The sequence below is a fragment of the Lepus europaeus genome, chromosome 12 (genome assembly GCF_033115175.1).
Source record: "Lepus europaeus isolate LE1 chromosome 12, mLepTim1.pri, whole genome shotgun sequence".
NCBI lineage: Eukaryota > Metazoa > Chordata > Mammalia > Lagomorpha > Leporidae > Lepus > Lepus europaeus.
The window spans coordinates 2381263-2408793 of NC_084838.1; the positions used below are offsets into that span (position 1 = coordinate 2381263).

The following is a 27531-nucleotide window of genomic DNA, read 5'->3' on the forward strand; positions in this document are numbered from 1 at the left end:
CCTGGGGGTGCAGGGGTGGGGGCGTGGGAGCCCTTGGGGTGCAGGGGTGGGGGGGCGTGGGAGCCCTTGGGGTGCAGGGGTGGGAGCCCTGGCCCTGCTGTTTGCTGGGACAAGTCGCCTCTCTGAGCCTTGGCCTCGTCTGGGAAGTGGGGTTGGGACAGTGCGACCGGCCCCAGGCTGGGCAGCTGTTGGAGTCAGCTGACCTGATCTTGTGCGTGGGCAGCGAGGGGGACCCCGGGGCCCAGCAGATGTCACCGCGTCTCGGCCCCTACCACGGCTGACCGACTGGCACTCGTGGGGAGTGGCCGGCAGTCCTGGGGCTCAGTGGCACCGGGAAGGAGCCGCCCGAGGCCCGGGTGTGGCTGGGCAGGGCCGGGAGCAGGGCTTGGGAGTCTGCCAGTAGGGGCCTCCCACTGCCAGAGACCGAGCCCCGCTGTGCCCATTCCCTGGCTCGTCCCCGGCATGGCCGCCCACTCCTCCCAGGAGCTGGCTCTGTTCCGCTCTGGGCCTTTGCACCTGCTGTTTCCTCACCTACACCCTATCCCAGTTTACCTCCTCCAGGAAGCCCTCCTGGCTGTCCCCGAGTCTGTATCCCATCTCCAGGGTAGCCCCATGGCCCTCCTCACTCCCTGCTGGCCCGGGCAGGCTGTCGGTGGCCTCCGTTCTCGGGGCGCGGCCCAGGCTCACGGGCGCTGCCTCTGCCCTTGCCCTAGCCGTACAGGAGGAGCGGCAGCGGGGCAAGGATCGGAACGAGAACGAGGTGGAGTCCACCAGCAGCGCCAACGAGGACATGCCCGTGGAGAAGATCCTGGAGGCCGAGCTGGCCGTGGAGCCCAAGACCGAGACCTACGTGGAGGCCAACATGGGGCTGAACCCCAGCTCGGTGAGAGCAGCGGGGCTGGGGGCGCCTGGCAGGCAGAGGCCCAGCAGGGGGCAGGGGCCTGGCCGCATCCCCAGGGGTTGGCCTCCCGGGTGCAGGGGCTGTCCCTGCCTCAGGGTCTCTGCCCCTCTCGGGGAGGGCGGTGGCCCCAGGTGAGCAGTGTGGCAGGCAGCCCCTGGCGCTGGCCCATCCGCGGGCAGACGGCGGAGCCGCCTCGCGGCTGTGGCTGCTGGCCTCGGCCCCGGGGCTGGGGGAGGGGCCTCGGGGCCTACGCTGTAGGACCAGCCAGAGGCCAGGCAGCTGTCAGCTCAGCCCACAGTGACCGCCCGAGACCCTGACCCCACTGGTCCCCGACACTGACCCTGACCCCGCTGGTCCCGCACTCTGAGTGCCCGTGACCCCTGCGTCTCCCCCGACATATGCACCTGCCAGGACCCAGCAGTTGCTTCTACGCTGGTGGGTTTGAGACGAGGATTGGGGGAGAGGCAGCCCCCATCCCAGCCCCCTCAGCTGACGCCGCCTTCCCTCTGCTTCTCACCCTGAGTGCCCCTGAGCTCGCCCTGTGCCTGCCCTGCCCCGCTGTGTCTGTCTCCCAAGGACTCAGCACTGGGACGGAGCCCTGTGGCCGGCCACCAGAGACCTGGCCCACGCAGACCTCAGGGTCAGCCTGGCCTCCCCCCGCCCAGGGCCCCCTGCAGGCCTGGCCCTGCTGGGACGGGGCCGAGCCCGGCACCTCCTCCGCTCCCTGGCCACTGGCTCTGCACCCCACGTGCTGTCTGCTCTGTGCACTGGTCCCCCGCCAGGGAGCCCTCGACCCCATGCTGGTGCCAGGGCCCCTGTCTGCCCAACCCCCCCCAGCTCCTGCAGCCGATGCCTCCCCGGCGCCCTTGGTGGCTCGCTCACCGGGCGCGGCGTCGGGTCGGGCGAGCCGATGGCTCTGGCCGCAGAGGTGCCTCCTGCCGTGTGCTGGCACTCCAGCAGAACCTGGGCCATGGGTCTCTCCCCTTGCCCACCACCCCCGGGGTGCCTGTGTGATTGTGGCCGGGCGGCGCCTCCACGCCTGGGCCGCTGGGGCCCTCGGTGTCATCGGTGCACATGGCCACCACAGCTCCCACACCCAGCGTAGCTGGGCTCCTGCCTGCCCGGGGCTGTGCGGGGTCCCCACTCAGGACCGCGCGGTTCTCCCAGCCAGAGGCCCCAGGTCAGCCTCCCGGGCTGGGCCCCGTGCAGGCCCTCGGGGAGCGGGGCCAGGCCGAGCCACCTCCTCGGGCTCCCCGCCATCTCGATTCTGGCCCTCGGGGAGCCCCGCCCGCAGAGCCCCTCCTGTTCACTCGGGGCGTGGCCTGTGACCGTCGCCGAGCCCCTCGTGTGGTGGCAGGTGGGCCGGGATCAGTCCCGGGTGGGCTCTCCGTCAGTGCACGGGCTGAGCAACTGTCCGCTCCCCCCGCAGCCCAACGACCCCGTCACCAACATCTGCCAGGCGGCCGACAAGCAGCTGTTCACCCTCGTGGAGTGGGCCAAGCGCGTCCCCCACTTCTCCGAGCTGCCCCTGGACGACCAGGTCATCCTGCTGCGGGCAGGTGAGTGGGGCGGGGCGGGCGCAGGGCCGGTGGGCGGGAGCCGGGGCTGCCCAGGGGCCTGTGCTTTGTGGCCGTTTCCCCCCCATGCAGGCCGCACCCCCGACCCTGGCCGCAGTCCCCCCCATGCAGGCCTGCCTGGCTCCGCCTCCAGCTCCACCTCTCCCATCCGGGGGTGGCTGGAGTGCCGGGTGGGAGCCTGGCTCCGGGGTGGGCGAGGCCGGCTGCCCGTGCTCTGCACTGAGCCCCTGGAGGGCTGTGAGTGGCATGTCCGGCGCTGAGCTTCTGGGTTCGAGCCCACTCTGTGTCTCAGTTTCCCACGTGCAGGGCCAGCAGTCCTGTGCACGTCGGGCGGAGTGGGCGCCAGCATAGGGCTCTGATGCCCCCGCTGGGTGGGCTCCCGTCCTGCCCAGGGGAGCCGGCGGTGGGAGCCCGTGCTAGCCGGGCGCTCGGGACAGGGCCTGGCTGGCGTCGGCTGCAGGGGCTCTGGGGCTGTGCGCTTGGCTCTTTCTTTAGATTGGCGTGACAGAGGGAGAGAGGGAGAGGAAGAGGGAGGGGGAGATCTTCCAGCTGCTGGGTCACTTCCCAGATGGCCGCAACTGCCTGGTTCCTGGCCAGAGCCAGGAGCTCCATCCGGGTCTCCCGGGCGGGTGCAGGCCCAGGCACCTGGGGCGTCCTCCCCTGCTCTCCGAGGCGGATTAGCAGGGAGCTGGATCAGAAGTGGGGCAGCCGGGCCTGAAAGCTTGGCTCCCGCGTGGGAGGTGGCTCTGCCAGCAGGCGGCGGCTCCTCACCCTGAGCCTCCCCTCTGGCCCATGCGGGGGTGTGGCTGACTTGGGCTGTGCAGGCCTGGCTGGGTTCTCTTTGCGTGGGTTGGGGGGAGTCAGGGTGCTGAGTGCAGGGCTGTCCCGCAGCCCAGTCCCTGGGAGGTTAGTGTGGTACTGGCCAGCACCACTGCCAGGCCTGTGGGCGGTGTCTGCCCACGGCTGATGGCGCCCAGCGGCCCTGCCCGGGGGAGGACGGCTTGGAGCTGGGTCTGTGGATCTGGCCCTGCAGGGCCTGGGCCCCTTGCTCGGGCCGACTCCGCACCCTACCTGCACTCAGGTTCGCAGAGGCGTGGAGAAGTGACCGCGGAGGGTGCCGGGGGTGGACGGGGTGCGACAGTGCAGCCAGCTGCTGTGTGCCTGGGAGGTCCCCAGTGTCCCGTGTGCCGTGCTGACCTCACCTAGCTCCACGGTGCCTCTCGATGCTGGCCGGCCCCTGCTCCCTCCCCAACCTCAGGAGCTCTCGGGCAGGGGTGGGGCGGGGAGGGGAGGCAGCAGTGGTGAGACTGAGGCGGGGTTGTGAGCTGGAGGCGGGGCTGGCCCAGCTGTGAGCTGGCGTGCTCGGGGCGCACCTGCCCGCTGCTGGGCACCTGACTGCAGGCGTCAGGTTGAAGGCGCCCCGGGCTCAGAGCTCGGGCAGCTGTGAGGCCACGGAGGCTGGGGTCGTGCTGCGGGGCTTGGCGGAGCCTTGGGGGCCTGCGTGTCGCATCGGTGGTGCGGGATGTTGGCCAGCTCTCCGCAGACGCCCCCTCTGAGCCCCTCCCGGTCCCTCTCGGGCGGCCGCCGGCCCCTTGCTGCCCTGGGCCGAGCTGGGCCCGGGCTGTGCCCCCAGCTCCTCCAGCCGCCCCTCGCGTGCTACCATCCGGGGAGCAGACCCCAGACGCTGGTGACAGCCCCTGCCTGCCAGGCAGCGCCGAGGTGGGGGTGGCCTGGCTCGGGGTCTCGGGTGATCTGGTCTGCTGACGGCCGGGTCCCTGTGGGTCCTGCAGTCAGTGTTAGGGAGTGGCACTGCGAGAAGCTGGCGGGGGAGGGGGGACAGGTGCCACACGCAGGTCCCCGCCGCCCTGGATGTGCCCAGCACGGGCCCTGGCCTGACTGTTGTAGGACCGCAGGTGGCCTGTGGTGGACGCCCTAGCAGGGCTGTTGCCGTGGGACCCAGGACCTCGCGTGCGTTCATGGTGGCCGTGGGTGTCCTGGTGTTACCTGGGTCACAGGGTCCTTCCTGCTCAGAAGCTGGTCTGTCTGTTAACCCTCTGATGCCTGCTCTGGTTTTGTGGGAGCTGTCGCTCCAGCCTGTCTTGTTTCCTGTCAGTAGTGAGACATTCTGTGGCCTTCCACGTGGCACACTCGACCCCGTGACCCTCCACAGGGCACACTCAACCCCCCAACCCCCTGTGGCCCTCCACGTGGCACTCCCCCGACACCCTGTGCTCCCCCATGTGGCAAATAGACCCCGTGGCACCCCTGTGCCCCCACGGCCCTCCACATGGACCCCACGAGGCCCCCAGTGGCACACTCGACTCCGTGGCCCTCCCCGCGGCCCCCCATGTGGCACACATGCCCCCGTGGCCCCCACGAGGCCCCCAGTGGCACACTCGTCCCCGTGATCCCCACGAGGCCCCCAGTGGCACACTCGTCCCCGTGACCCCCACGAGGCCCCCAGTGGCACACTCGTCCCCGTGATCCCCACGAGGCCCCCAGTGGCACACTCGTCCCCGTGACCCCCATGAGGCCCCCCACGTGGCACACACGCCCCCGTGGCCCTCCGCGTGGCGCCCCGAGCCTGAGTCGGGCCGGGCTGGAAGCCGTAGCCCCGCACCGGCAGAAGGCGGTTTTCCCGGGCTGCACGCGGCCGCAGCCGCAGGGACAGGCGTGTGCTCTGAAGGGAGAGGCGTCCCCAGACTTCTGCGTTCCGGAACCTCTGTCCTGGGGCACCCCGGGGGGGCTGGGGTTCCCTAGAGCCCTCTTTGGGAACCCGGAGGGGCAGGCTGCCTCGGGGACCGGCCAGGGTTAGGAGCAGGGTGGGGCCGGGACGAGTGAGTGACAGTGCCTCCCCCCCAGGCTGGAACGAGCTGCTCATCGCCTCCTTCTCCCACCGCTCCATCGCCGTGAAGGACGGCATCCTGCTCGCCACCGGGCTGCACGTGCACCGAAACAGCGCCCACAGCGCGGGCGTGGGCGCCATCTTTGACAGGTGGGCGCCATCTTTGACAGGTGGGCGGGCTCAGCCGCCCCGGCTGTCTCTGGGGGGTCAGCCGCCCAGGGCTGTCTCGGGGGGGTGGGGGTGGGGGGTCAGCCGCCCCGGCTGTCTCTGGGGGGTGGGGGTGGGGGTCAGCTGCCTGGGCTGTCTCAGGGCGGGGGGGGGGGGTCAGCCACCCAGGCTGTCTCGGGGAGGGGTCAGCCGCCCAGGCTGTCTCTGGGCATGGCGGGGGAAGGCCCTGGGGGGCGTGGAGAAGGAAGCCCCACCTGCGTCCAGCGCCTGGGGTGGTTGAGATCCGCCATGGCCACTTTGGGCCCCTTCCTGGTTTTACATTTGAATCAGGGAAGCTCGCACTGCCGTTACCCAGCGGGCCCTGGTGCCCCGATGGTCGCCCTCTCCTCCTGTTGCAGCCCCTCTCACGCCTGGGCGGTGCTGCTCCCTCTGTGCCCCCTGCCCCTCTGCCTGCGTCCTTTCTCGGTCTCTGCCAGCCCTCGTCTTGTGCAAGGCTGTGACCAACCCCGGGAGGACCTCACATCGGCTCCAGGCTGGGCACTGGGGGTGAGCTAGGAGGAGTGGCTGCAGCGGGTCCCAGGGACCACCCCGCCGGCAGTGGGCAGAGCCCCCCCCCAGCCTGGAAGCACGGGGGCAGCCCCCAGGACACTCCAGAGGGAGCACGGGGGCAGCCCCAGGAGGCTGGGGTGCGCCGGGCGCAGCGGTCAGTGGCCCCTGGGCCGGCAGCCACTGGGCCGAGCCACGGCCTCGGGGGCCTTACACAGGAAACCCCCAGGTCCTGGTTGGGTTTTTTTTTTTTTAGATTTATTTATTTGAAACAATAACAGGAAAAGAGAGGAAGAGAGAGAGGAAAAGTGTCTTCCATCTGCTGGTTCACTCCCCCAAAGCCATGGCGGTCGGGACTGGGCCAGGCTGAAGCCAGGAGCCAGGAGCTTCCTCAGGTCTCCCACGCGGGTGCAGGGGCCCAAGGACATGGGCCATCTTCTACTGCTTTCCCAGGCCACAGTGGAGAGCTGAATGGGAAGTCGAGCAGCCGGGACTTGAACTGGCGCCCACATGGGATGCCGGCGTCCCGGGTGGTGATGGTACCTGCTCCACCACAGCCCGTTCCCCGCCTCACCTTTTACCCAAGTGGTGCACTGGGGAACCCTGGAGGCGGCGGCACCCCGCCCTCACAGGCACACCTCCCTGGCGCTTTGGCCGTGGCCCTGGCCGGTGCGGAGCAGGCAGCGGCAGCCTCAGGGCTCTACTCCTTGGGGTCTCTGAGCAGTGACTGGAGAGGCCTCTACTGGCCCCAGCTTCTCCTGGGATGGCCGGCGGGGTCCCGTGCATGGTGACCTGGCCTTTGGTATTTTCCATGCCTCCTGCTGGGAGTGGACGGCCAGGGCCCGTACTCTGGGCCCTGCAGCCTCTGGGCCTCTGAGGCCTGGGCTCTCCTGCTTCGTCTCCAGGCCGTGTGGAGTAGCCCGGCCCTCCCCGGCCTGCAGACACTCAGAGCTGCCTTTGGCCCACAAGCACCTCCTGGGCTGGACCTTCTCCTGTGGCCTTGGCTGGCTTGGGGGGCACAGGGCTCCACGTGGCCAGGCTGGACCCGGGGTCAGCCGTGGTCTCTGGTGGAGGCTGATGGGGCCTGAGAGCCCCTGGGCCCTGCCCTCTGGCTGAGGAGGCCATGTGTGCTCCTGGAGGCGTGGGCTGGAGCGAGGCCGCATTGTGGGCCGTGTTGAGAGCCCTGTCCCCAGCCGGGCAGGACGGGAGGCCATGCCCAGGTCCTGCTCCTCGTGGCCCAGCGTCACCAGGTCCTCTGTGGCAGCCAGGCATTCAGAATGCAGCCCACAGGGTGACACCCGGCCCCCTCTGTGTGGCCCCTGGGGCAGCCCTGGGGCTGGGCTGGGTGTCTGGGATGTGACCGGGCCCTGGGGTGGCCCTGTTGCCCGCAGGGTGCTCACGGAGCTGGTGTCAAAGATGCGGGACATGCAGATGGACAAGACGGAGCTGGGCTGCCTGCGCGCCATCGTCCTCTTCAACCCTGGTATGTCCACGCCAGGGCAGCCGTGGCCCCCGTGGCCCCATGCCACGCCCTGCTCACCGCGGGAAGTGCCCCGGCGGCTCCCTGCCCCCGAGCGCTCCTCGTCGGTGGTGGTGGTGATGTCTGCCCAGACTGCGGGACGCTGTCGTCCACGGCGCCTACCCACACCGGTGCCCAGGCCCTGGCTCAGGCGGGCAGAGCTGCTCCTGAGCGCCCAGGGCCCACGTGTCCAGGCTGCTGGCAGTGATGGGCAGGGGTGACCGGGGAGGACTGGCCCAGGGCCCCTGTGGTTGGGATGGGCGTGGCTGGGGCAGAGGGCGGGGCCCGGGGTGGGGGCTGGGTGGGGGCCCAGCCTGGCCCCCGGGAGGCTGGGTGCAGCGTGGAGGGGTGCAGCGCTTGCCCCGGGACGTGACACTGGGGAAGCGGCAGGTGGAGGCTGAGGCCGTGCCTGGCTGAGCCCTCTCTGGGGGCCTAGTTGGGGAGGGAGTTGGGGGGCTTCTGTCTTCTCCCAGAGACCCTGGCCCTGACCCCCTTGCTGCCACCAGCACCTGCCCTGTGGCCTGAGCTGGCAGGAGAGCCCGTGCCGGCCAGGTTCCTGCTCCCAGCCGGCAGCCCTGTGCCCAGGAGGCGGGGTCACGGGCTGGCCCTGCTGGGTCCCCACGTGCATCGCAGTGGCTTGGCCACCTGTGATAGCCCACGAGGCCTGGGACTGGACGGAGCTGGGGCAGCCCCAGGTCCCCAGGCAGCTCCGCCAGCTCTCCTGGGCATCCCTGCCCTGCCCTGGCTCCCAGCCCCCACGAAGCACGCAGGCCCGGCCGAGCCCCGGCTCTGAGCCTGGACCGGTGTGGCTCAGGGCACCGCGGCAGCAGAGGAGGGGTGCACAGGCTCCTGCGCTCCGCAGCTGGGGAAGGGGGACTCGAACTCAGCGCGTCCTGGCCACCCCTGTGCTGAGCGCCGCGGGCAGGGGCTCAGTGCGGCCGCTTCTCCCGCAGACTCCAAGGGGCTGTCCAACCCGGCCGAGGTGGAGGCGCTGAGGGAGAAGGTCTACGCGTCCCTGGAGGCCTACTGCAAACACAAGTACCCCGAGCAGCCCGGGAGGTGAGCCCGCCGCCCCCCGCCCCCACTGCCGCCCGCGGGAGGCGCCCTCTGCCGGCCCTGCCCGGTCGGTGCTGGGCTCAGCTGTGCCACACAGGTGCATGCTGGGTGCTTCACCTCCGTGCTCAGAGGTGGACCCGGCCCCCTCCCCGCCCCCGCCCCGGGGTCTCTGGCCTGCAGGCACACAGTGTCCAGGAGATGCAGGCTGTGTCCCGGCTCCAGCCCTGTGTCTGGGGGGCTCCTGGGCCTGGCGGTGCAGGTGCAAGGTGCCGGGCGGCCAGGGAGGGCCCCGCCGGCCCCGCACCGGCACGCACACAGTTAACCGGCCGCCTGCTGCCTCATCTGGTTTGGTTTAAAGTGAAACTTCCAGGAGGGGGAGGGGGAGCCCAGGAGGGGGCGGCAGCCTGCCTGTTTTTCCTGGCTTCCTGCCTCGCCCATCTCGCCAGCTCAGCAGAAAATGGCCTGCGCCTGGCCCTGCTCCAGCCCTGAGCCGCGCCTGTGCCTTCAAATGAGGGCATGCAGGGGCTGCAGGGGCGGGGGGGAGCGCGGGGGCACGGAGGGGCAGGGGGCGTGGGGACACCCAGCCCCGCCCCCAGGTCAAGAGAGGCCAGGCCTGCCGAGGGTGCCTGCTCCCTCTCCTGCTGTGGCTCCCTAGTGCCCTGGAGCCTCTGTCTCGGTCCAGGCCCCCGGGATCTTCCTTGGGGTCTGGGCGCGCCCCCTGCAGATCTCCCTGCGGGTTCAGGGGCTCAGGTTGGGGGCAGGGTGGGGGGACAAGGTGGGGTTGGGGGAGGGGATGGCCTGCCCGCTGGCCCCGCCCTCACTGGCCCCGCCCACCGCAGGTTCGCCAAGCTCCTGCTGCGCCTGCCCGCCCTGCGCTCCATCGGGCTCAAGTGCCTGGAGCACCTGTTCTTCTTCAAGCTCATCGGGGACACGCCCATCGACACCTTTCTCATGGAGATGCTGGAAGCCCCCCACCAGCTGACTTAGGCCGTCGCCCGCCCGCCGGACGCCAGCCGCCCTGCTCGGCCCGAGCCCAGCCTGCCCGGACCCCAGGACCCCAGGATGCCACTCGCGCGCCCTCCTTGGAGCCTTCACGAAGACCGTCTGGCCCAGGGCAGTGGCCCGAGTGGCGAGAACTGGCGTGAGGCCCGCCAGGCCTGCCCCTGCCAGGGGGTCGGGGCTGCTCACGGGGTCCCCAGGGTGCGGGCGGGGGGCTGGGGCTTTGTTTCTTGCTGTTTGTTGCGGTTTGGAGAACCTCCCCGAGCGCCCTCCTGGGAGCAAGCCGTGGTGGCCCGCTCAGAGCCCCAGCCGGGCCACGAGGAGGGGCACGAGGGGCACGAGGGGCAGGCGTGCCCGGGCGGAGGACCCCACCCCGCAGGACTAGTAGGGGGAGCAGCCCCTTTTTCCAAAGATGACCGTGACCGTGCCGGCTGGGGGGCCACGTGCGCCCCTCCTGGGTGTCCTCGCTGTGTGCTGTCCTGGAGTTGGCTTTGCCCAGCCTGGGGTGGCCGGACCTCGGCGCCCAGCCTGCGCCCGTGCCCCCGCCTGCGAGGTCCAGCCCAGACAGCAGTGTGGACGGGAGGTGGGCGGGGGCAGTGCCTGGGCCCGTGTGCTTCTCCAGTACCTGAGTCTCCGTGTCCTCTGGCCGTGGGGCCGCAGGACCTCCCGGCCCAGTGTCCCCGGTGTCGCCAGGGCCAGGCAGGGGAAGCCTGGTCTGGGGGCTCCTCACACCCGCTCTGGGGGAAGGGGCGGGTGCGCGGCCTCCCCCACGGGCCCGTCCGGCTCCTGGTTCCTGGCCGCTGTGGCCTGTGAGGCGCTCTCAGGGTGAACTGGCCCCTGGCACGGAGGCCCCGAGTCCGGGTCGTGTCCCCGGCTCCGAGCTGGGGGCCCCCCTCGCTTGTCTGCAGCAGGCCCCTGGTGAGGCGCAGGCGGCGTGAGGAGGGGGCTCTCTGGCGTCTGGGGAAGACAGGGGCTGTCTCTGACCTCCCGGGGTCCCTGAGCTGAGCCAAGCTGGTGGTGAGCCCCGCCCCCAGGTGGGTGCACACGTGTGCGGGGCCAGCCTGCCCTCCCCCCACGCCACCAGGAAGTCTGAGCAGCCCGCGGGTCGCGGAGGTGCCGGGGACGCAGGCCGAGAGACACCCTGCGCCCAGCACAGCCCGATGCCTCTGGCACTCAGTGCCCCTCCCAGGTGGGGGCCAAGGGCAAGGCCCGCCCCCGCGGGGGAGATGGGCTCAGCCAGGGGCACCTGGCTTGCTGGCCTATGCACTGAGGCCCCGGAAGCAGACCCCTGCCCCAGCCCCTCAGGCCCACGCCACCCAGGGCCCCCATAGCTCCGTCCCCTTCCCGCGTCTCCTGGGAGTGGCGGGAGCTGTGTGTGGCGTCGGCGTCGGCGCCCTGCTCGGGAGAGGAGTTCTATTTAACCAGCCTTTGAGTAGTAGTACCTGCCTGGCTCCATTATGGTGATTTCTTTTGTAATTATTATTATTATTATTGTTTTGGTTGGGACAATCTTTAATTTTCTAAAGATGACACTGACATCGGCTTGTCGGCCCCACCCCTTCCCACCCCGGCCCCACCCGTCTCCCCCTCCCCTGCCACGGTCAGCTGTGGGAGCCCCTCTGCCGGGGCTGGGGTTGGGGGGGGCCCGTGCACGCAGGTGTGTGGTGGTGACACGCGTGTGCCGTGCGGGACGAGGAGATGCGTGGCGGCTCCCCACGGCCTGAGTTGGTTCCCGTCCTGTGAACCGGCCCCGTGTCGGCGTCAGCTCGCGGGATCCCGGGTCCGAGCGTCTGCCGGCCTGGAGACGCATCTATTTTCAGATGCTCGGGCGCGGGTGGCTCCGGGCCGCCCCGGCTCGCGTGGCCGTGGCCGGCGGATCAGAGAGCACAGACGAGAGGAGATGTCGGAAGCAGCGGGAAAGGGAAAAAAAAAAAGAAAAAAAAGAAAAAGAAATCTATTTTTGTACAAATGTAATTTTATCCCTCACGGACACCTGGACGCGGGGGCGGGGCGGGCGCCGGGCTCCAGGATTCGCGTCCCGCCCGAGCGGCCCACGGAAGCGGCCGCCCCACCACGCGAACCGCGGGGAAGCGAGAAACTACATGTGAGCGTCTCGAAATATATCCAGTGCTCCTTGGTTCCGACCCAGTGCTCCTTGGTTCCGTGTGGGGCTTTGCTCTTTGGGGCTGGAAGTTGGGGTGCCCGAGGGGCGGGCGGGCTGCAGCTGGCTCCTCCCCCGAGCTCCAGCATGGGGGGAGTCTCGCCCTTCCTGCCAGTTCCACGGCTGCCCCGGTGGGCGCTGGCAGGTCCTGTGCCTGGCCTGAGTGGGCGGGGCACGGTCAGTGACGTGGCCCCGGGGCCTGACTAACAGCAGGGCAGGGGCGCCCCAGCTGCGCCGTCCTGGGTGGCGAATGCCCTTGGTCTCCCTGCGGTCTGGGAGCTGGGCTGCTCTGCCCTTCTCTAGCCGGCCACCTGCCCAGGGAGGCAGCAGCTGGCCTGGGCCCTGCTCTGGGGTGCCAGGCAGACGGCGCCAGGGCCGTCACCCGCAGTGGCTCAGGCACACACACGGTCAGACACACTCAGGGCCGATGGCAGTTGAGGGAGTGGGGGCGGGGCTTGGCTAACTCCCTGCGGTGGAGTGAAGACCCCGGCACTGACACTTGCCCCTTGGGATGGGCGGGGGGCAGCCACATCCTGCAGCTCCGGGCCTCTGACAGCTGGGCTGGGACTGCCCGGAGGACTCCCCGTCGTGGGACTGGCGCCCGCTACATCTCTGCAGGTCCCGGGGGCCCGCCCGACCGCATCCATCACCCATCACCTGCTCGGCGTTGCAGGGGCTCTCAAGGTGCCAAGGGGCGAGGGCAGCCTTCCCGGGACGGAGGGGCCACGGGTGTCCCCCAGGCCAGCGCGGCTCCTGGTCAGTGGCCGGGCCCTGTGGTGGAGCCCTCGGGGACCTGGACGAGTGGGCTGTTGCCCTCTTGTCCCACCTCCCACTCGCCCCTGTGCCAAACCGGTGTGAGTTGCTCCCCCAGTGCTCCCGCACAGGGACACCCATCCTCGGGAGTGAGTGAGCGAGCCCCCCCAGGAGGGTGCGGGCTGGGCCACTGGGGTCTCCAGGGGAGGCTCCGTGGGTTCCCGGGGCCCCTGCGGTGGGCCACGCGGCAGCTGCATCCAGGTGGGGCAGGGCCCTGACACGGGACTGCGGGCTGGAAGCAGAGGGGGGAGGGAACTGAGCACAGCCCAGCAGGAGCCCCGGGCTGCCCCCCACCTGCTCCGGCACCAACCCAGCCTCTCGCCCGTCTCTGGTTGCCATGGCAACACTTGCCCAGGACAGGCCCTCTGGACCAGAGATGCCGGGTTTGCTAAGTTGATTGTGGGTGGAGTTGGGCACACGTGGGCAGGGACTCAGACCCCCTGCGGCAGGGGACGAGTGCGGGGCTTTTTGCTGGGGTGTTACTAAGCACCCACTGTATACCCTGCTGTTTTCTGGGGGAGGGGGAGAGGGGCTGTCATTGCCCTCGGTGGGCGAGCTGTGATGAGAACATGGGGGCATCCTGGGGAGACGGGGTGACCCCTGTAGAGGTCACCCAGGGCGGAGGGCTGGGGCCATTGCTGTCTGGGGACAGTAGCACCCAGGAGTGGCCGAAGGTGGTTCGGGAAGTCTTGGGGCCCTCGGGCAGGAGGGGCCGGAGGAAGGGGTTGTAGGAGATGCCAGCTCCTGGCTCCCTGGTGCACAGCCGGCCGCCCGTGTCCCCGCCGGCTGCCCGTGTCCGATGGGGACCTCTGGGGCTCTGTTGGGCAGTGGGGCGTTCAGGTCCAGCAGGCATGCGTCTGCAGAGACGCCCAGAGAGAACCCGGAACCCCAGGCCGCTGCACGGACCCAGAGCCCCTACAGGAAGCCGCTCCCCGACTCCCTCGGGACCGGCCTGCATAGACGCTGCCGGCTTCCCTGGGCTGGGCCGTGTTCCTGCCAGGTGAGGCGGCACTGCCCCCTGCTGGAGGCGCTGGGCAAGGCTGGGTCCCTTCCAGCTCTGGTCCCTTGGGTGTGTGGGCATCTCCACCCCTCAGAGGCACCGGGAAGTTCTGCCAGAGCCAGACGCCCCACCCACCCCACGCTGATAAAGTCAGGTGGGCAGGGGCCACCGTCGCTGCTTCACCGAGACCCTGGGAGTCCATCACAGCCTGCCCACTGATCAGAGGCTGGGGCCTGGGGTGGGCGTGAGGTGGGGCGGGGCCGCGGTGGGGGGGCGGGGACGGGGCGGCAGGTCCTGCCCTCTCTGGGCGGGGCGGGGGCGGGGCAGGGGCGGGGGAGGCGAGTCCTGCCCTCTCTGGGCGGGGCGGGGGCGGGTGGCAGGTCCTGCCCTCTCTGGGCGGGGCGGGGGCGGGGCAGGGGCGGGGGAGGCGAGTCCTGCCCTCTCTGGGTGGGGCGGGGTGGGGGGGCGGGGATGGGGTGGCAGGTCCTGCCCTCTCTGGGCGGGGCGGGGGCGGGGCGGGGGCGGGGAGGCAGGTCCTGCCCTCTCTGGGCGGGGCGGGGGCGGGGCAGGCGAGTCCTGCCCTCTCTGGGCGGGGTGGGGGGCGGGGACGGGTGGCAGGTCCTGCCCTCTCTGAGCGGGGCGGGGTGGGGGGCGGGGACGGGTGGCAGGTCCTGCCCTCTCTGGGCGGGGCGGGGGTGGGGCAGCGGCGGGGGAGGCGAGTCCTGCCCTCTCTGGGTCTCCGTCTCCCTGTCACTACAGTCAGGACTGATCCCTGCCTCCCAGGGTCACTGTGGCCAGGGCACTGGTCACCCAGGAAAGCCCCACAGTTGTCACTCCCTCTCCTGTTGTGGGGTGAGGAGACTCCAGTGTGGGGGCGACGGAGGAGGAGAGGCTGATCCTTGGGGAAGGGGCAGGGGCTAGGGTCCTTGCCCGTCCGTCCATCTATCACCTGTCGCCCACCACCATGTGTTCATCTGCTGTCCCTCATTGGCCATTGGCCTTTCGTCCGTCCAGTGCAGTGTGCTGCTCCCGTGCCTGGTGCCGTGGGCCCAGGGCCCCGTGGTGGGAGCCCTACTCCAGCTCCAGGGGCAGGTGCTGGGTCCCGTGAAGAGGAGGGGGCTCTGACCTCCCGGAGGCCAGCCCGAGCAGGGCCTTCGTCCTGCTGCCACCCTCCCACCAGTGGCTGCAGGCAGAGACCCCAGCAGCTGACACCCCCATTCCCAGGCCTTCCTCCCAGCACCGCCCCCTCCAGCCAGGAAAGCAGCCAGGGCATCCTGCCCCCCCCCCCGGCCGGTGCTCCTGGGAGCCCCAGGCCATCAAGAACAAGCAGAGTCAGAACCTGGGAGGGGTTTGGGGCGCCCCAGCGCGGCGGTGAGGGGCCGGGGAGAATCCGAGGGGCACGGAGCTGGGGCCCCTGGCTGCCTGGAGCAGAACCGTCACAGGTGCAAGTGGCAGTGGGAGGCCGGCTCGCCTGGGCTGGGGGGTCCTGGGCGTCCAGGGCTGGGGGCCCTGGGCAGGGACAAGGACTCAGGGAAGGGCCCAGCGGTTTGCTGAGTGCAAATCCAAAGCTTTGGGTGGGTGCGAGCAACACTGCTCTTTTAGCTCGAAAAAAGCAAAGCAATTTACAAAAAGCAAGTGAGTTGAGAGCAAACAGAGCGTGAACCGGGGCTGCTCTGAGCGACCCGTCAGGGCCACGCCACCCCAGCAGGCGCTGGCTGGGCTCTGCGGTGACTCAGTTGCCTGTGCCCAGCTCTGACGGCCGAGGCGCTGCACCAGGCAGCCGTGGGCACCGCCCAGGGGCCGTGTGTGTGTGTGGCGGGCGGCCCGACTGCCCTGGGCTGCAGACCTCCCTGTGACAGCCCTGCCTTGGGCTGGTCCATGCTCCCAGCGGCATGGACAGCTGGTGCCAGCCTCTGGGCCCGCAGCGGGCGGCATGGTCTGCTCCAGGCTGGAGCTTCCTCGCAGTCGCAAGCCCAGTGTCTGCAGGCGGAATCTGTTCATTAGGACTTTGAAAGTCGTGTTCATTCTGGGAGGGCGTCTCACGAGCTCCCGACTTCCTGAAAACAGCTTGAACTCGATGGGGCGGTCGGCGGGTGACGCGGAGAGAAAAGGCGGCGCCGTGCTTGCGCGGGCCCAAGTCCCCAGGTCCCTTCCCGGAGAAGCCCCTGCGAGTCCGCGGCCGCGGTGCAGCAGGTGCCTCTGTCCAGCTGTGCACCGCTGTTAGCACCCGCATCCACCGCCAGAGGGCAGTGTCGCTCCGCGGAGCGCCCGCGTCCGTCTAGCCGGAGGCCCCGCTGATTGGCTCCGCCCTGCCGTCTCCCTGGCAACCGGGCCCCTCCCACCCCAGTTGCCCCGCCCCAGAGCCGCCGCCTGGTAGCGCTGTGTCCCGTGCTCCGGCCAGTGTTGCCCCAGGACGGACGTGGTGACGGCGAAGCACCCAGGTCTCCCCGTTCTCTCCAGGGCTTGTCTTCCCACAGCCTGCTCCAAAGATGCCAGATGGGGTGGGGGCGGCCGCCGATGCCCAGGAGGGGTGTGGGCGTGGTCCAGCAAAGGCCACACGTGGGGCATCACCAGAGACAGCTGTGCAGCTGGGAGTCGGGCTGCAGGCAAAGGGGTGGTCGGCCCAGAATGCCCCCTCCACCCATCCATCCACCTGTGCACCCGTCCATCCATCGACCCATCTACCCACCCCCCCCATCCACCCCATCCCCCCACTCACCCATCCCCTCGTCCGTCCATCCACCCATCTACCCACTCACCCATCCCCCCATCCCCCCGCTCATCCGTCCACCCCCCCAAATCCACCCACCCACCCACCCATCCCCCCATCCCCCCATCCATCCATCCACCCATCCGTTCCATCCCCCATCCCCCCACTCATCCATCCACCCCCCCATCCATCCATCCGTCCACCCTCCCACCCATCCACCCACCCATCCATCCATCCATCTGTCCATCCATCCCCCCCTCTGTTCCATCCACCCGTCCACCCCCCACCCCCCCATCTATCCATCCCCTACCCCCCACCCCCGTCCATCCACCCCCTCCCCGTCCATCCACCCCCCCACGTCCTCTACTCACTCAGCTAACACTGCCGGGAACCCCCATGAGAGCCGTGTGCTCGGCCGGGGCCCGTGGCCAGCGGGGTCACCGCTCCTGCGTAGTCAGAAGTCACCTGGAAGCCACATTCACCAGGTGCAGTAACCAAGTATGAAACACCCTTCCCACCGCAGCCGGCGTGAATGGACTAGGAGCTTCTGACAGCCGCGCGCCGTGCCGGGCCTGGAGGTTTGGCTGTTTCACCTGGGCGGCACCCCCATTTGTTCAGGCCCAAACTCGGGCCCTCAAAAGCCGCAGTGGTGGGGAGGCCGGTGCTGTGGCGCAGCGGGTAAAGCCCCAGCCTGCAGCGCCGGCATCCCACATGGGCACCGGTTCCAGTCCCGGCTGCTGCACTTCCGATCCAGCTCTCTGCTGTGGCCTGGGAAAGCCGCAGAAGATGGCCCAGGTGTCTGGGCCCCTGCACCCGCATGGGAGACCCAGAAGAAGCTGCTGGCTCCTGGCTTCGGATCAGCGCAGCTCTGGCCATTGTAGCGATGTGGGGAGTGAACCAGCGGATGGAAGACCTCTCTCTCTCTCTCTCTCTCTTCTCTTTCTTTGTCTCTCTCCTTCTCTGCCTCTCTGTAACTCTGCCTTTCAAAGAAATAAATCAATCTTTAGGGAAAAAAAAAAAGCCCCAATGGCAAGCAGCTCTGTGCCAGACGGTACAGCTCTAGAATGTTCTCATGGTGGGGAGGGGCTGCATACAGGTAGCAAGTGTGGGCTGGTCTGTGGCAGGAAGAAGCCACTGATGGGGCGGAGACTGGAAGACTTCCCGGAGGAGGTGGCACTGGACCGGGACACCTCAGGCTGGGCAGGAGTTGTTCAGGTGCTAAGCAGGGCAGACAGTCTTCCAGCCTCCTGGAAGCCCGGGCAGGCCCCCAGGTCACAGCCACCTGGCTGCTCCTGCAGTTTCTAAGGAGCCCTCTGTGGGCTCTGCCGAGGCTGGGCCACCTGCGGGGCCGGCGCCGAGCAGTAGCGCGGCTTCTCCTGTAGATGGCGGCCTGGAGACGCCACGCCCACGGCTGTCCGGGCATCCCCGGCCTGGGAGGGCGGAGGGTCCCAGGCGGGCCGGGCCCAACCCCCGCCCCCGCCGCCACCTCTGTGTTACAGGGAGGGGAGCCCGGGGCCCCCGGCTTCTGCTCAGGTCTGGCCCACGGCCGGGGCTGCCCACACAGGTGGCCCCCGAGGCCGGCTGGGAAGCCATTTCCCTAAACCCCCAGAGGTGGCTTCCAGGACCGGCCATCTCTGGACAGGAGGCTGGAGGGGCCCTGTGTGCGGGAGGGGGCGGCGCTGCCCCCTCCTGTGCTGTCCTGGGGCTGGGGAGGGGGTCTTGCTCCTCCTGGCGTGGCCCGCCCAGGCCCCGGGGCCTCAAGCCCCTCACGACCCCTCGTCAGCCCCTGCTCCGTGCTGTCACTTCCCTCCCAGCCCCGATCCCATCTGGGGCTCGCTTGGGCCGACTCCTCCCAGCCCGGCATGTCGCAGTGCCTGCATGTCGTGGTACCTGTGTGTCATGGTGCCTGCGTGTCGCGGTGCCTGCGTGTTGTGGTGCCTGTGTGTCACGGCGCCTGCATGTCGCGGTGCCTGTGTGTCACGGTACCTAGCGTGTGCGTGGTGCCTGTGTGTCGCGGTGCCTGTGTGTCACGGTACCTAGCGTGTCACGGTGCCTGTGTGTCGCGGTGCCTGGCATGTTGCAGTTCCTGTGTGTCGCGGTGCCTGTGTGTCACAGTGCCTGCATGTCACGGTGCCTGGCATGTCGCAGTGCCTGCGTGTCGTGGTGCCTGTGTGTCGCAGTGCCTGGGTGTCGTGGTGCCTATGTGTCGTGGTGCCTGTGTGTCACGGTACCTAGCGTGTGCGTGGTGCCTGCGTGTCGTGGTGCCTGTGTGTCGCGGTGCCTGCGTGTTGTGGTGCCTGTGTGTCACGGCGCCTGCATGTCACGGTGCCTGTGTGTCGCAGTGCCTGCATGTCGTGGTGCCTGTGTGTCACGGTACCTAGCGTGTGCGTGGTGCCTGTGTGTCACGGTGCCTGTGTGTCACGGTGCCTGGCATGTCGCGGTGCCTGCGTGTCGTGGTGCCTGTGTGTCGCGGTGCCTGGCGTGTTGCAGTAGCCATGCAGTGGGGGTCGGCTCAGCGGGCCTGGGTGGTCCACACCTGCGAGCCGTCAGTGCCCGGCCGAGCCTCCGCCCCCTTGGGGCCCTGGGAGCAGGTGTGTGCTTCCCGGTGTCTGCCCGGCTAACCCTGACGCAGGGGGACCTCGTGTTCCGCCAGCTCCCCCTGTGGGCGGAGCGGCCTGGCTGCAGGACGGAGCCCTGATGGAGGCCCAGGACACGGGCTCAGCACACACGCGTGTCCCCGGAGACCCGAGCGCCGCCCGCAGGGCTCCACCTGCAGGGCCTCTGGAGCCCGTGCAGGCCCCACCCGCCCCTCCCCCACCATCAGCCTCCCAGGCCAGGCCCCGGGCCCCCTGTGATCGCTTGGCTGAGTCCTCCATGTCCCAGGGGTCCTTGGACCTGAGGGTGGGCTTGGGACCCCCGAGCTGCCGAGTCAGCACTGCCGGGGCCTGGTCCTGTGGGCGGGGGGGGGGGGGGGGCTCGGTCCCAGCCCCTCCCCACATTGTCTGAGGCTGGCCCAGCCTGCCCTCCCAGCCTGGCAGCCAGGACAGAGCGGGGCAGGGGCAGCCCTGCGGGGGGCGGGTTGGAGCCTGGCGGCGGGGCTGGGGGCGCTGTGAGACGGCACCGGGGGTTCTCCCTGTGGCTTTTGGAAAGACCTGGCCTGCGGGGCAGTCCCTCCAGGGGCGCGGCCCTCGCCGGAGCCCACACTGGCCCCAGGGGAACAGGTGAGGTGTCCCCATGGCAGCCCCGGCGAGCACTCTCAACAAGCACGTCCGTCGCCCTGGGCGTGGAGGCCCGTGTGGATGCGTGGCTTCCCCAAGGCCACACGTGTGAGCAGTGGTGCTGGGCGCGGCACCGGGTCTGACCGCACGCCCTGCTCCTTGGCCACGGGCTCCGCTCAGCCCCCCGGCGCCGGCCCAGGCCTGGGCACCCAGGGCAGGGGCTCTGTGGCCCCACAGCCATGGCCCCTGGATGTCCGGCCGGGGCCCTGGACTGGGGAGGCTGGGGGCTCTGCCCAGCCCGCGCCGCCTCCTGCCTGTGGACGTGGCCTCTCCCCGGCCCAGTGCTGTGGACGTGGCTGTCCCCCGCCCCGCCCCCCCCCCCCCAGCCGCCCACGTGGCCGCCCCCACCCTGCCACGTCGCAGCAGGCAGGAAGCTGCGCTCGCTCGTCTGAGTTCCTGGAGTGGCTGTGGCCGCGTCTGGACACGGGCCAGGCCGAGCGAGGGCGGAGCGGCCTGGCTGCGGGACCGAGCCCTGCCGGGGGCCCAGGACACGGGCTCAGCACGCACGCGCGTCCCCTGGCCGCGGGCCAGGCCGAGCGAGGGCGGAGCGGCCGCTGACTCCGCTTTGCAGCGGCTGCGGCTTTGCCTCCGAGGCTCTCGCAGCTCCAGATGCAAACCAGGCCGCTGACGTCAGTGGGAAACTATGGGGCTGCCGGGCTGCGTGCTTGGCGGGACCCGGCGCCCGAGCCGCCGCGGGGGCTCTCCCGGGGAGCGGACGGGGGGCTTCTCCGTGGGGTCGGGGGGTGGAGGATGAGCGTCCACCAACACTCCTGCTGGCCACGCAGGTTCTGGAGACTTCCGGGCCCTCCTGGAGCCGGCTCTGCTTCCCCCGAGGACCCCACTTTTCCTGCGCCCCCCGAGCATGTGTGTCCCGACTCTGTCCCTCCCGGGCCCCCAGGGCTGCTGTGACCACAGGAGCGGATGCCAGCTCCCGGTCCCCAGAGTCACGGCCGCCCCTGGAGGAGCCCAGGCCTCCGGGCAAAGTTCGCAGTCCGGGGCCAGAGGCTCACGGCCACGGGCAAAGTCCCGGACGGTGCCCAAGGGCGGCTTTCTGTGGCCTGCCTGTGAAAGACAGCGCCACAGGGCGGCCCGGGCGCCGGGTGCAGGTGAGGAACCCTGCAGAGGGGCCGTGGAGCCGAGTGAGTGGCCGGCTCGGGGGTCAGGCTGCACACAGCCGTCCCAGCACTCTGTGCCCCGGGGGTTGAGGGCTGGTTGGAAGCTGGGAGCCGGCGGCCCCAGACGCGGTGCCCGCACACGGGAGGGAGGGGGCCGTCGGGTCGGGGGGCAGCTCAGCAGCCCCAGAACCTTGAGTCACGGCTGGGCCTCCTGGTCTCGGGGGCCCTGAAGGCAGTTTTTCCGTGGAAAGTTGCTGCTGGCTCTCGGCGTTCCAGGAGCTCCCCCGCCCCCGCCCCAGCCTTGGCCGGGGGCTGAGGCTGGTTTAGGGGCGGGGGCTCTGGACTGGACTCTCCGCTGGCCGGGGCAGGGCCAGGGCGCCAGGCAGGGCGCACACGGCTGGGTTTGGGCCCTGCGCCGCCCCCCGCGCCTGAGGTCGGGCCCTGGGTTTGGCTTCCTGTTTGGGGAGGGGGCTGTAGGCTGAGAGGCCCTGCGACCACCGCAGGGGGTGGGGGTGAAGCCTGAAGATCCGGGGGTGGGTGGGGCCGTCTCTCTGGAGACTGCGCCGTGTGGATGGTGTGGGTCCAGGGCACACCCCCTGGGTCTTCGCTGGAGCTGCCGAGTGTAGGGGAGGGCGCTGTGACCCCTGCCCAGCCTGGGCTGACGCCCGCCTGCCTGTGCCACCCCAGGGGACCCTGAGCGTGGGCGTCAGGAGCCCTCCCCGGAGTGCATGGAGGCCTCCACCCGGGAGCGTGGGTTCCGTGGCCGCTGAGACTGAGCGGGGTGAGGGCTCAGGTCACCTGGAAGAGCAGGGGCCCCGCCCCGCCCCCTGCGGCTTGGGGAGCACCCTGGCCAGGTGTGGCTGTGGCAGACCAGGGGGATTCTCATGGGTCCCCGCTTGACCCTCTCCTCCAGGAAGCCCGCCTGGGCCACCCCATCCAGCTGGTTTCCTTCTCCTGCGATGCTGGCTTGTGGACCACGCAGTCCAGCCTCCACGCCCCGAGTCTTGTCCCCAGTGGCTGCGTGGCCCTGTGGGCCTCTCGTGCCTGGCTCCGGGAGCCAGGAGGGGTGGCTGAGCGGGCGTCTCCGCCCCTCCCCGCTGGCCTCCCGCAGGCTGTGAGTGGCTGCAGGAGCTTTGGCCCTGGCTCGCAGGGCTCCCGTCTCTGCACGCCCCGGACAGGAGGCCGAGGCTCAGACGAGGCCGCACAGTGGCGGGGGCAGCGTCCTGAGGGGCCTGGGCCCCCCGATTTCCCGCCGGCCGGCTTTGCTTCTGTCCAAGGCACCGCGGCAGGCGCGGGTGAGACAAGGAAGCATCCAGAGGCAGCCGGCCCTGCTGCCGGGCCGTGCTCAGCCTTCCAGAAAGTTCCAGCACACGGCCCGCCCGGCATGCACACACACGCGCGGGGTCTGGCTCCGATGCAGCCCTGAACCTGCCCCTGTGCCAGCCAGGACGTGGCACGGGGAGCTGTCACGTACGCCTCGAGCCTCTGACCCCGAGCCGCCCCGAGCTGTTGGGGGCCCGGCTGGCTGGTACCCCGGGTTCTGCTGCTAGGGACGCTGAACCCCACAGCCCCGAGCAGGGTCGGGGTCTCTGGAGATGCCTGCAGGCACAGCTTTGGGGTCCTGTCGGTAGCTGTCCGCCCACCAAGACCCACCGGGCCACTGAGCCCGATAGCAGTGCCCCTGCCCTGGGCTCCCCGGGGACAGCAGGAGGCCCTGGCCGCCAGGGTTCCGGACACCACCTCCCCCTGGCCAGAGGCGTCCTTGTGTGCCAGGCCCACGGGCACAGCCGGCCAGGGGCTGGGGGCTGGACGGGGAGTCGGGGTGCACCTGCTGCCCCTCCGTGCTGAGGGCGTCTCCTGCCGCTGGCTCTGGTGCCCTCCTGTGGGCTGGGGGTGCGCGTGTCACCCTGGGTTCCCGTTGCCCTCTTTCAGGGGGCCTCCAAGGCCCCCTCTTCTACTCCCCAGGGGCCACACAGGAGGCTGAGAGCTAAGGCTGAGTGATAGGCGTCCTGGGGGGTGGGCGCCCTCCTGCCCCCTTCAGGGCGAGGGCGGGGTCCATGTCACAGCCGCCCCAGGCCTGATGGCTCCACATCTTGGCTCTGGCTGGGGGGGGGGAGGGTTGTGCTTGGAGGGCTCCTGCGTGGCGGCAGCCATCCTGGAGGCCTCCCTGGAGGTGACGTCATTCTGCTCCCAGCCTGTAGTTCAGGGCGTGGGGTCCTGGGTGAGGGTGTGCCCTGCTGCCTTCCCCAGGGACCTTAGCCCCCTTCCTCAGGCCCATGAGAGAGGCCACTGGGGGTGGAGTCTGGGCCTGCAGCTCCTCATCTCCAAGGCCCTGAGTCACCGGGAGCCCCCACGCTGCGCCTCGGCGGCACAGACCCGGCCTCTCCTGCCTCTTCTCTCGAGAGTCCGCCTGTCTCCCCGCCCCCTCCCTCCATGCCACTCCCCTACGAAAGCTGAGGGGCACTGTCTGTGGCTCCGGGGACACACGCACGCGAAATGGCTGATCTGCCTCTGGTCGGCTCAATTTGCAGGACCCCATCACGCCCCCTAAGAGGGTGGAGGAGCCGTTTTCCCTTTTGGAGGAGGGGCGGGGCCTCTCCTGCCCAGGGTCTGGTCTGGTTGACCTCTTTCCCACCGCGCCCAGGGTAGCTGGGCAGCCTGGCGGACTCCTACCCCGTGCAAGCCCCTCACGGACACGCTGCTTCCCAGAATGCACTGCCCGGCTGCGCTGCTCTCTGAGAGCCGAGCCGGGGGTGGTGAGGCGCTCAGAGCTGCCAGCCGGGGCAGGGGCCTGGACAAGTCCACTCGTCCGGGGCCCCCAGGGGGGCGTGAGCCAGGCTGCCCCACCCACTTCCAGCCCCTGACCCCACCCCGCGCACTGACCCAGGGGACCCAGGCTCCACCGGGGAGGGCTGTGTGCAGGGGGCGGTCACCTCTCTGTGAACTGGCCGCGGGACAGGAGCGAGCGCGGGGCGGGGACAGCCAGACCCGGGTCCCTGCAGCTCCCTCCACACGGGGGGCCTGGCCGAGGGGGTCCTCGGAAGGGGCAGGGCCGCAGTGGCGGGGCCCAGGGCTCCCGGTCAGGCGTGTGTTCTGTCAGGGCGACAGCGGCCGCCGCGTTGCCAAAACAAGGTTCCAAACAGCTCGGGAAATGTGCAGCCGCTTCTCTTGCACGGGCGCCGTGCCCGGTCCTGCTGGCTCGCTGGGCAGCGGACTGGCAGGAGCGGGGGAGGGGCACGCTCCCGGGACCAAGAGCCCGAGACCCCTCGGCCGCGTCTCTGCCCCCCAGCCCCCGCCCGGGGCTCTCTCCACCTGACCCACAGCTGGGCACCAAGGTGCAGGCAGGGGCGGGGCTGGACCCTCCCGGACCCCTGCCGCCCCCACCCACCGTCAGTGAGGCCGGGGGGCTGGGCCCTGGGCGCCCCCTTGCGGCGGGGCAGCGTCTGGACAGAGTGCGCGCTGCAGCCCCACCGCCACCCGCTCCGATCCTTCTCCCTCTGCCCCGGGAGGGGCTGTCTCCCCCTGCGCCGCCTCCGAGGGCTTCCGTCTCGCCAGCAGGCCATTTCCTTCTGGACACTCGGGGGCCAGCCTGTGCCGCTGGACCGTCCCCGGCGGCGCCGGCCACATCTGGGGCCCCGCCTGCCCTGCGCCTCCCAGGGCTCTGGCTGCAGACACGGCGCTGCTGCCGGCGGCTCCAGGCGACACCCTGGCCGGCGCCCTACCTGGACCGGCCGCTGGGCTGCCCTGGCCCACACCCCGGCCGGCCGGAGCAGCTTGGCAGCCGGGCAGGCAGGCGGGGAGGCTGCCCCCAGGCCTCGGCTGCACCTGCTGCAGGGAGCTGCCAGCCTCGGCTCTGGCCCGCCGAGGACCCGGCCGGCGCCTGGAGGGGGCACCCAGGAGCTGAGCAGGGGCTGTGCTCGCCCAGTGCGGGGTGTCCGAGCCGGTCCCCAGCCGCTGCCGCTGTCAGCTCCACCCTGGAGGCCAGGAGGAGGGTGCGGCGGCCGCTGAGGGCTTGCCCCTCCCTGGAGAGAGCCCCTGACCGTGCAGTGAGGGCTGCTGCTGTCCCGTGGGCAAAGCCCAGCCCCCTCCGATGTGCTTTCTTCAGCCGCCCCGCCTGGAGCAGCCCCAAATACCAGGCCCACGCCTCACATCAAGGCCGGTGCAGACCCCGTGGGGTGTGGGCAGGCCCGGGCAAACGTTCTAGAATCTTCCAGAAGCTGCCTCCCTGGTGTGCCCCGGAGAGCGCCCTGCCATCGGCACGTGAGAGCCACGGAAGGTTGGCCAGAGCGGGCGGCGAGAGGCCCAGGCCCCGCCGACCCCTTCCCTGAACTCCGTGGTGGACTGGAGGCCACAGGCCTCAGCAGGCCACAGGAGGCGTGGGTCAGGCAGGCTCCCCGCGGCAGGCGGCTGGGGAAGGGGGGCTGCCCCACCCCCACGGGACCCTTCCCCATCTGCCCCGGCCCCCGGCTGCTCAGGTCCCCCGGCCCCTCGCCTGCTGGGGGGTCCTCGGAGCCCCCCACCCCCAGCGAGGCACACCCTTGGTGCCCAGTGACTGGCCGAGAGCCGCAGGCCGTGGACAAGGAGGCCCAAGGCAGGGACCTGGACAGGTCTGCTCGCCCTCACTCCCTGCCTGGGGCCTCGCCGTGGGGGCTCCCGTGGCTGCAGGAGCCCGCCCTCCCCCAGCCCTCGCCCCGGACCCCAGGGCAGAGACCGCATCTGCCAAGTTTTCTGCTCTTTCCCGGCTGCCTGGGCCTGCGTGCCTGTGGCCCTCGGAGGAAGCCGCCCGGGGGACCCCTGCCCGGATGGGCGGGAGCTGGTGGTCTCCCCATGTGGCGGCTCCCACAGCTCGGGCCAGAAGGGGGGGTGGGCTCCCCAGGGACGAGAGGAGGGGCCTCTCCCCAGCTGGGCGGCGCTGGGCGGCGGCCACGTGGACGGCCTGGCTGCTCAGGAAACGAACCTCCCCCTCCTCCTGCTGGCTTCCCGGGGGCTTGCTGAGGGGGCCGGGAGGGGGCGGGGCGGCCTGCTCCCCAGCTGGTGGGCCCCCCGACCTGGCCCCCGCCCCAGGCTGGCCCCCGCTGCCAGCTCCGACTGTGGCCTGCAGAGTCCCAGGGCGGGTGTGGGGGGCAGCCGGGGCCAGCTGCGCTTCCGGCCCCCACACATTCCGAGGGAGGGGGCCGCTGCGGACCCCGGGGTCCCCCAGGGCTTCGTCAGCACACCCTGTGCTGTGAGCAGGAGGCTGGGTCCCCACAGGCACCCGGCCTGTGGCTGCCGCTGCTCTGTCCCGGCCTCGCTGGTGCATCGGTGGCCGGCGGGGGCGGAGGCTTTGGTGTTGGGTGGCCGACAGGCCGAACCTCAGTCCCCCTGCAGGGACCCCCGGCTGGGCAGGAACCGGTGAGGTGTGCTGAGCGGGAGGGGCCGCCCCCACACCACGTGGGCGGAGCTGTGGCCTGGACTCCGTTGCTTCGCCTTTACCACGACTGAGTCAGCTTGCGGGGAGCCCGGGCAGGGGGCCGAGGGCGGGCCTGGCGCAGCCCAGGCCCCGCTGGTGCAATCGGACGGGTGATGGGGCCTGCAGAGCCGGTGGACAGGCGCGGCGTGTAGACCATCGGGCAGCCTCGGCGCCCTGCGTGGGAGCGGGAAGCCCTCCGGGGTTGGCACTGGAGGGAAGGGGCTCTAAAGGAGGCTTTGATTTCTATCCTCAAATTCAGCAGCCGGAGTTGCGTGGGAGGAGGGGACTGGGGTGGGGGAGGGGCGCAGGCGCTGCCATGCAAGGCCTTGCCTGCAGGGGGCGGGACTGAGTCTGCTGTCCGTCTTCGGCGTGCACCACAAGCTGGGCCCAGCCACGTGGCACGGAGCCGGGGTGACCTCCCTGCTCAGCCGGCCCCACCCATCCCGGGCCCCGAGCCACAGGAGGGCGCCGTGTGACGGTGGAGGGGCCCGAGCGTGCTTAGGCGGGATCCAGGGGAGGGTCGTGGCGGGGGCAGGGGCGGGGGCCCTGGCCATCTGCGGTCCCTTGGTCAGGCCCGGGGCCTCTCCAGCGCTGCTCTCTGAGAGGCAGACGGCTCTGCTCCAGGACCCAGGGTCCCCGCTGTGGCTCCGCCATTGGGACCCGAGCGTCTTCCTGGCCACAAGCCCATCCCACGTGATTCACGACATGGTCCCCGGCTCCAGCCCCTCCTTGTGGCCTCAGGGTCCATTCCCTCCCCGTTAGCCAGCTGTGCCCAGGCTTGGCCCGGTTATGGGGGGAGGTGGCTGCTGGGGAAAGGGGCCCCGGCGGGGTGGGCACTGGCGGCTTAGCTCCTGTGGGGACAGGTGGCCGCGTCTGCGGCTCTGACCGGGGACTGACGCTTGTCTCGTGCCTCCGTCCAGTGCACGTTTCAGGGTTTCCCAGCCAGACCTGCTGCTGGACACAGACTGGCCATGCGCTCCAGCCGCCGCGTCCCGGGCAGGGTGCTGGGTGCTGGGTGCTGGGTGCTCCCGGCCCTGGATCCTTGGTTTTGCCCTGCAGGAGGCACCTGTTTAGCAGTGGCCACCTGGGGGGCCGGCGCCTTGCACCTGGGCAGTGGCGGACAGTCTTGGGGCTCGGGGCCAAGCGGGAGCCGCGGGCGGAGGTGCTGTGTTCGAGCGTGTCCCGGCCTGACACCCGTCCCCATGGTGTGGAGGGAGGAGGTGGGGCCCTTGGGGAGGGCTCGAGTCCCGGGCTCCACCCTCACAATCTGCCCCTTATAAACGGCCGTGGTGGGAGGGTGCTGCCGCCGAAGACGCTGTCCCCGACCGCCGGCGCGGCCCCGGCCCCGGCACCTGGGACTTGCGGGCCCCCAACGCTGTCTGTCTGTCCTCAGT

The 27531-nt window shown here is 70.6% G+C and overlaps 1 protein-coding gene across 1 annotated transcript in view; it reads left to right on the forward strand.

The window, feature by feature from the left end:
- The window catches only part of RXRA (retinoid X receptor alpha), a 71568-nt gene extending 59809 nt beyond the window's left edge, over positions 1-11759 (forward strand). Inside the window, exons 5-10 of the mRNA XM_062207285.1 lie at positions 714-883; positions 2331-2460; positions 5341-5473; positions 7429-7520; positions 8510-8615; positions 9452-11759. Of these exons, the coding sequence (XP_062063269.1) occupies positions 714-883; positions 2331-2460; positions 5341-5473; positions 7429-7520; positions 8510-8615; positions 9452-9599 (779 nt within the window). The 3' untranslated portion in view covers positions 9600-11759. The remainder of the gene's footprint in view (positions 1-713; positions 884-2330; positions 2461-5340; positions 5474-7428; positions 7521-8509; positions 8616-9451) is intronic.
- The last annotated feature ends 15772 nt before the right edge of the window (positions 11760-27531 follow it).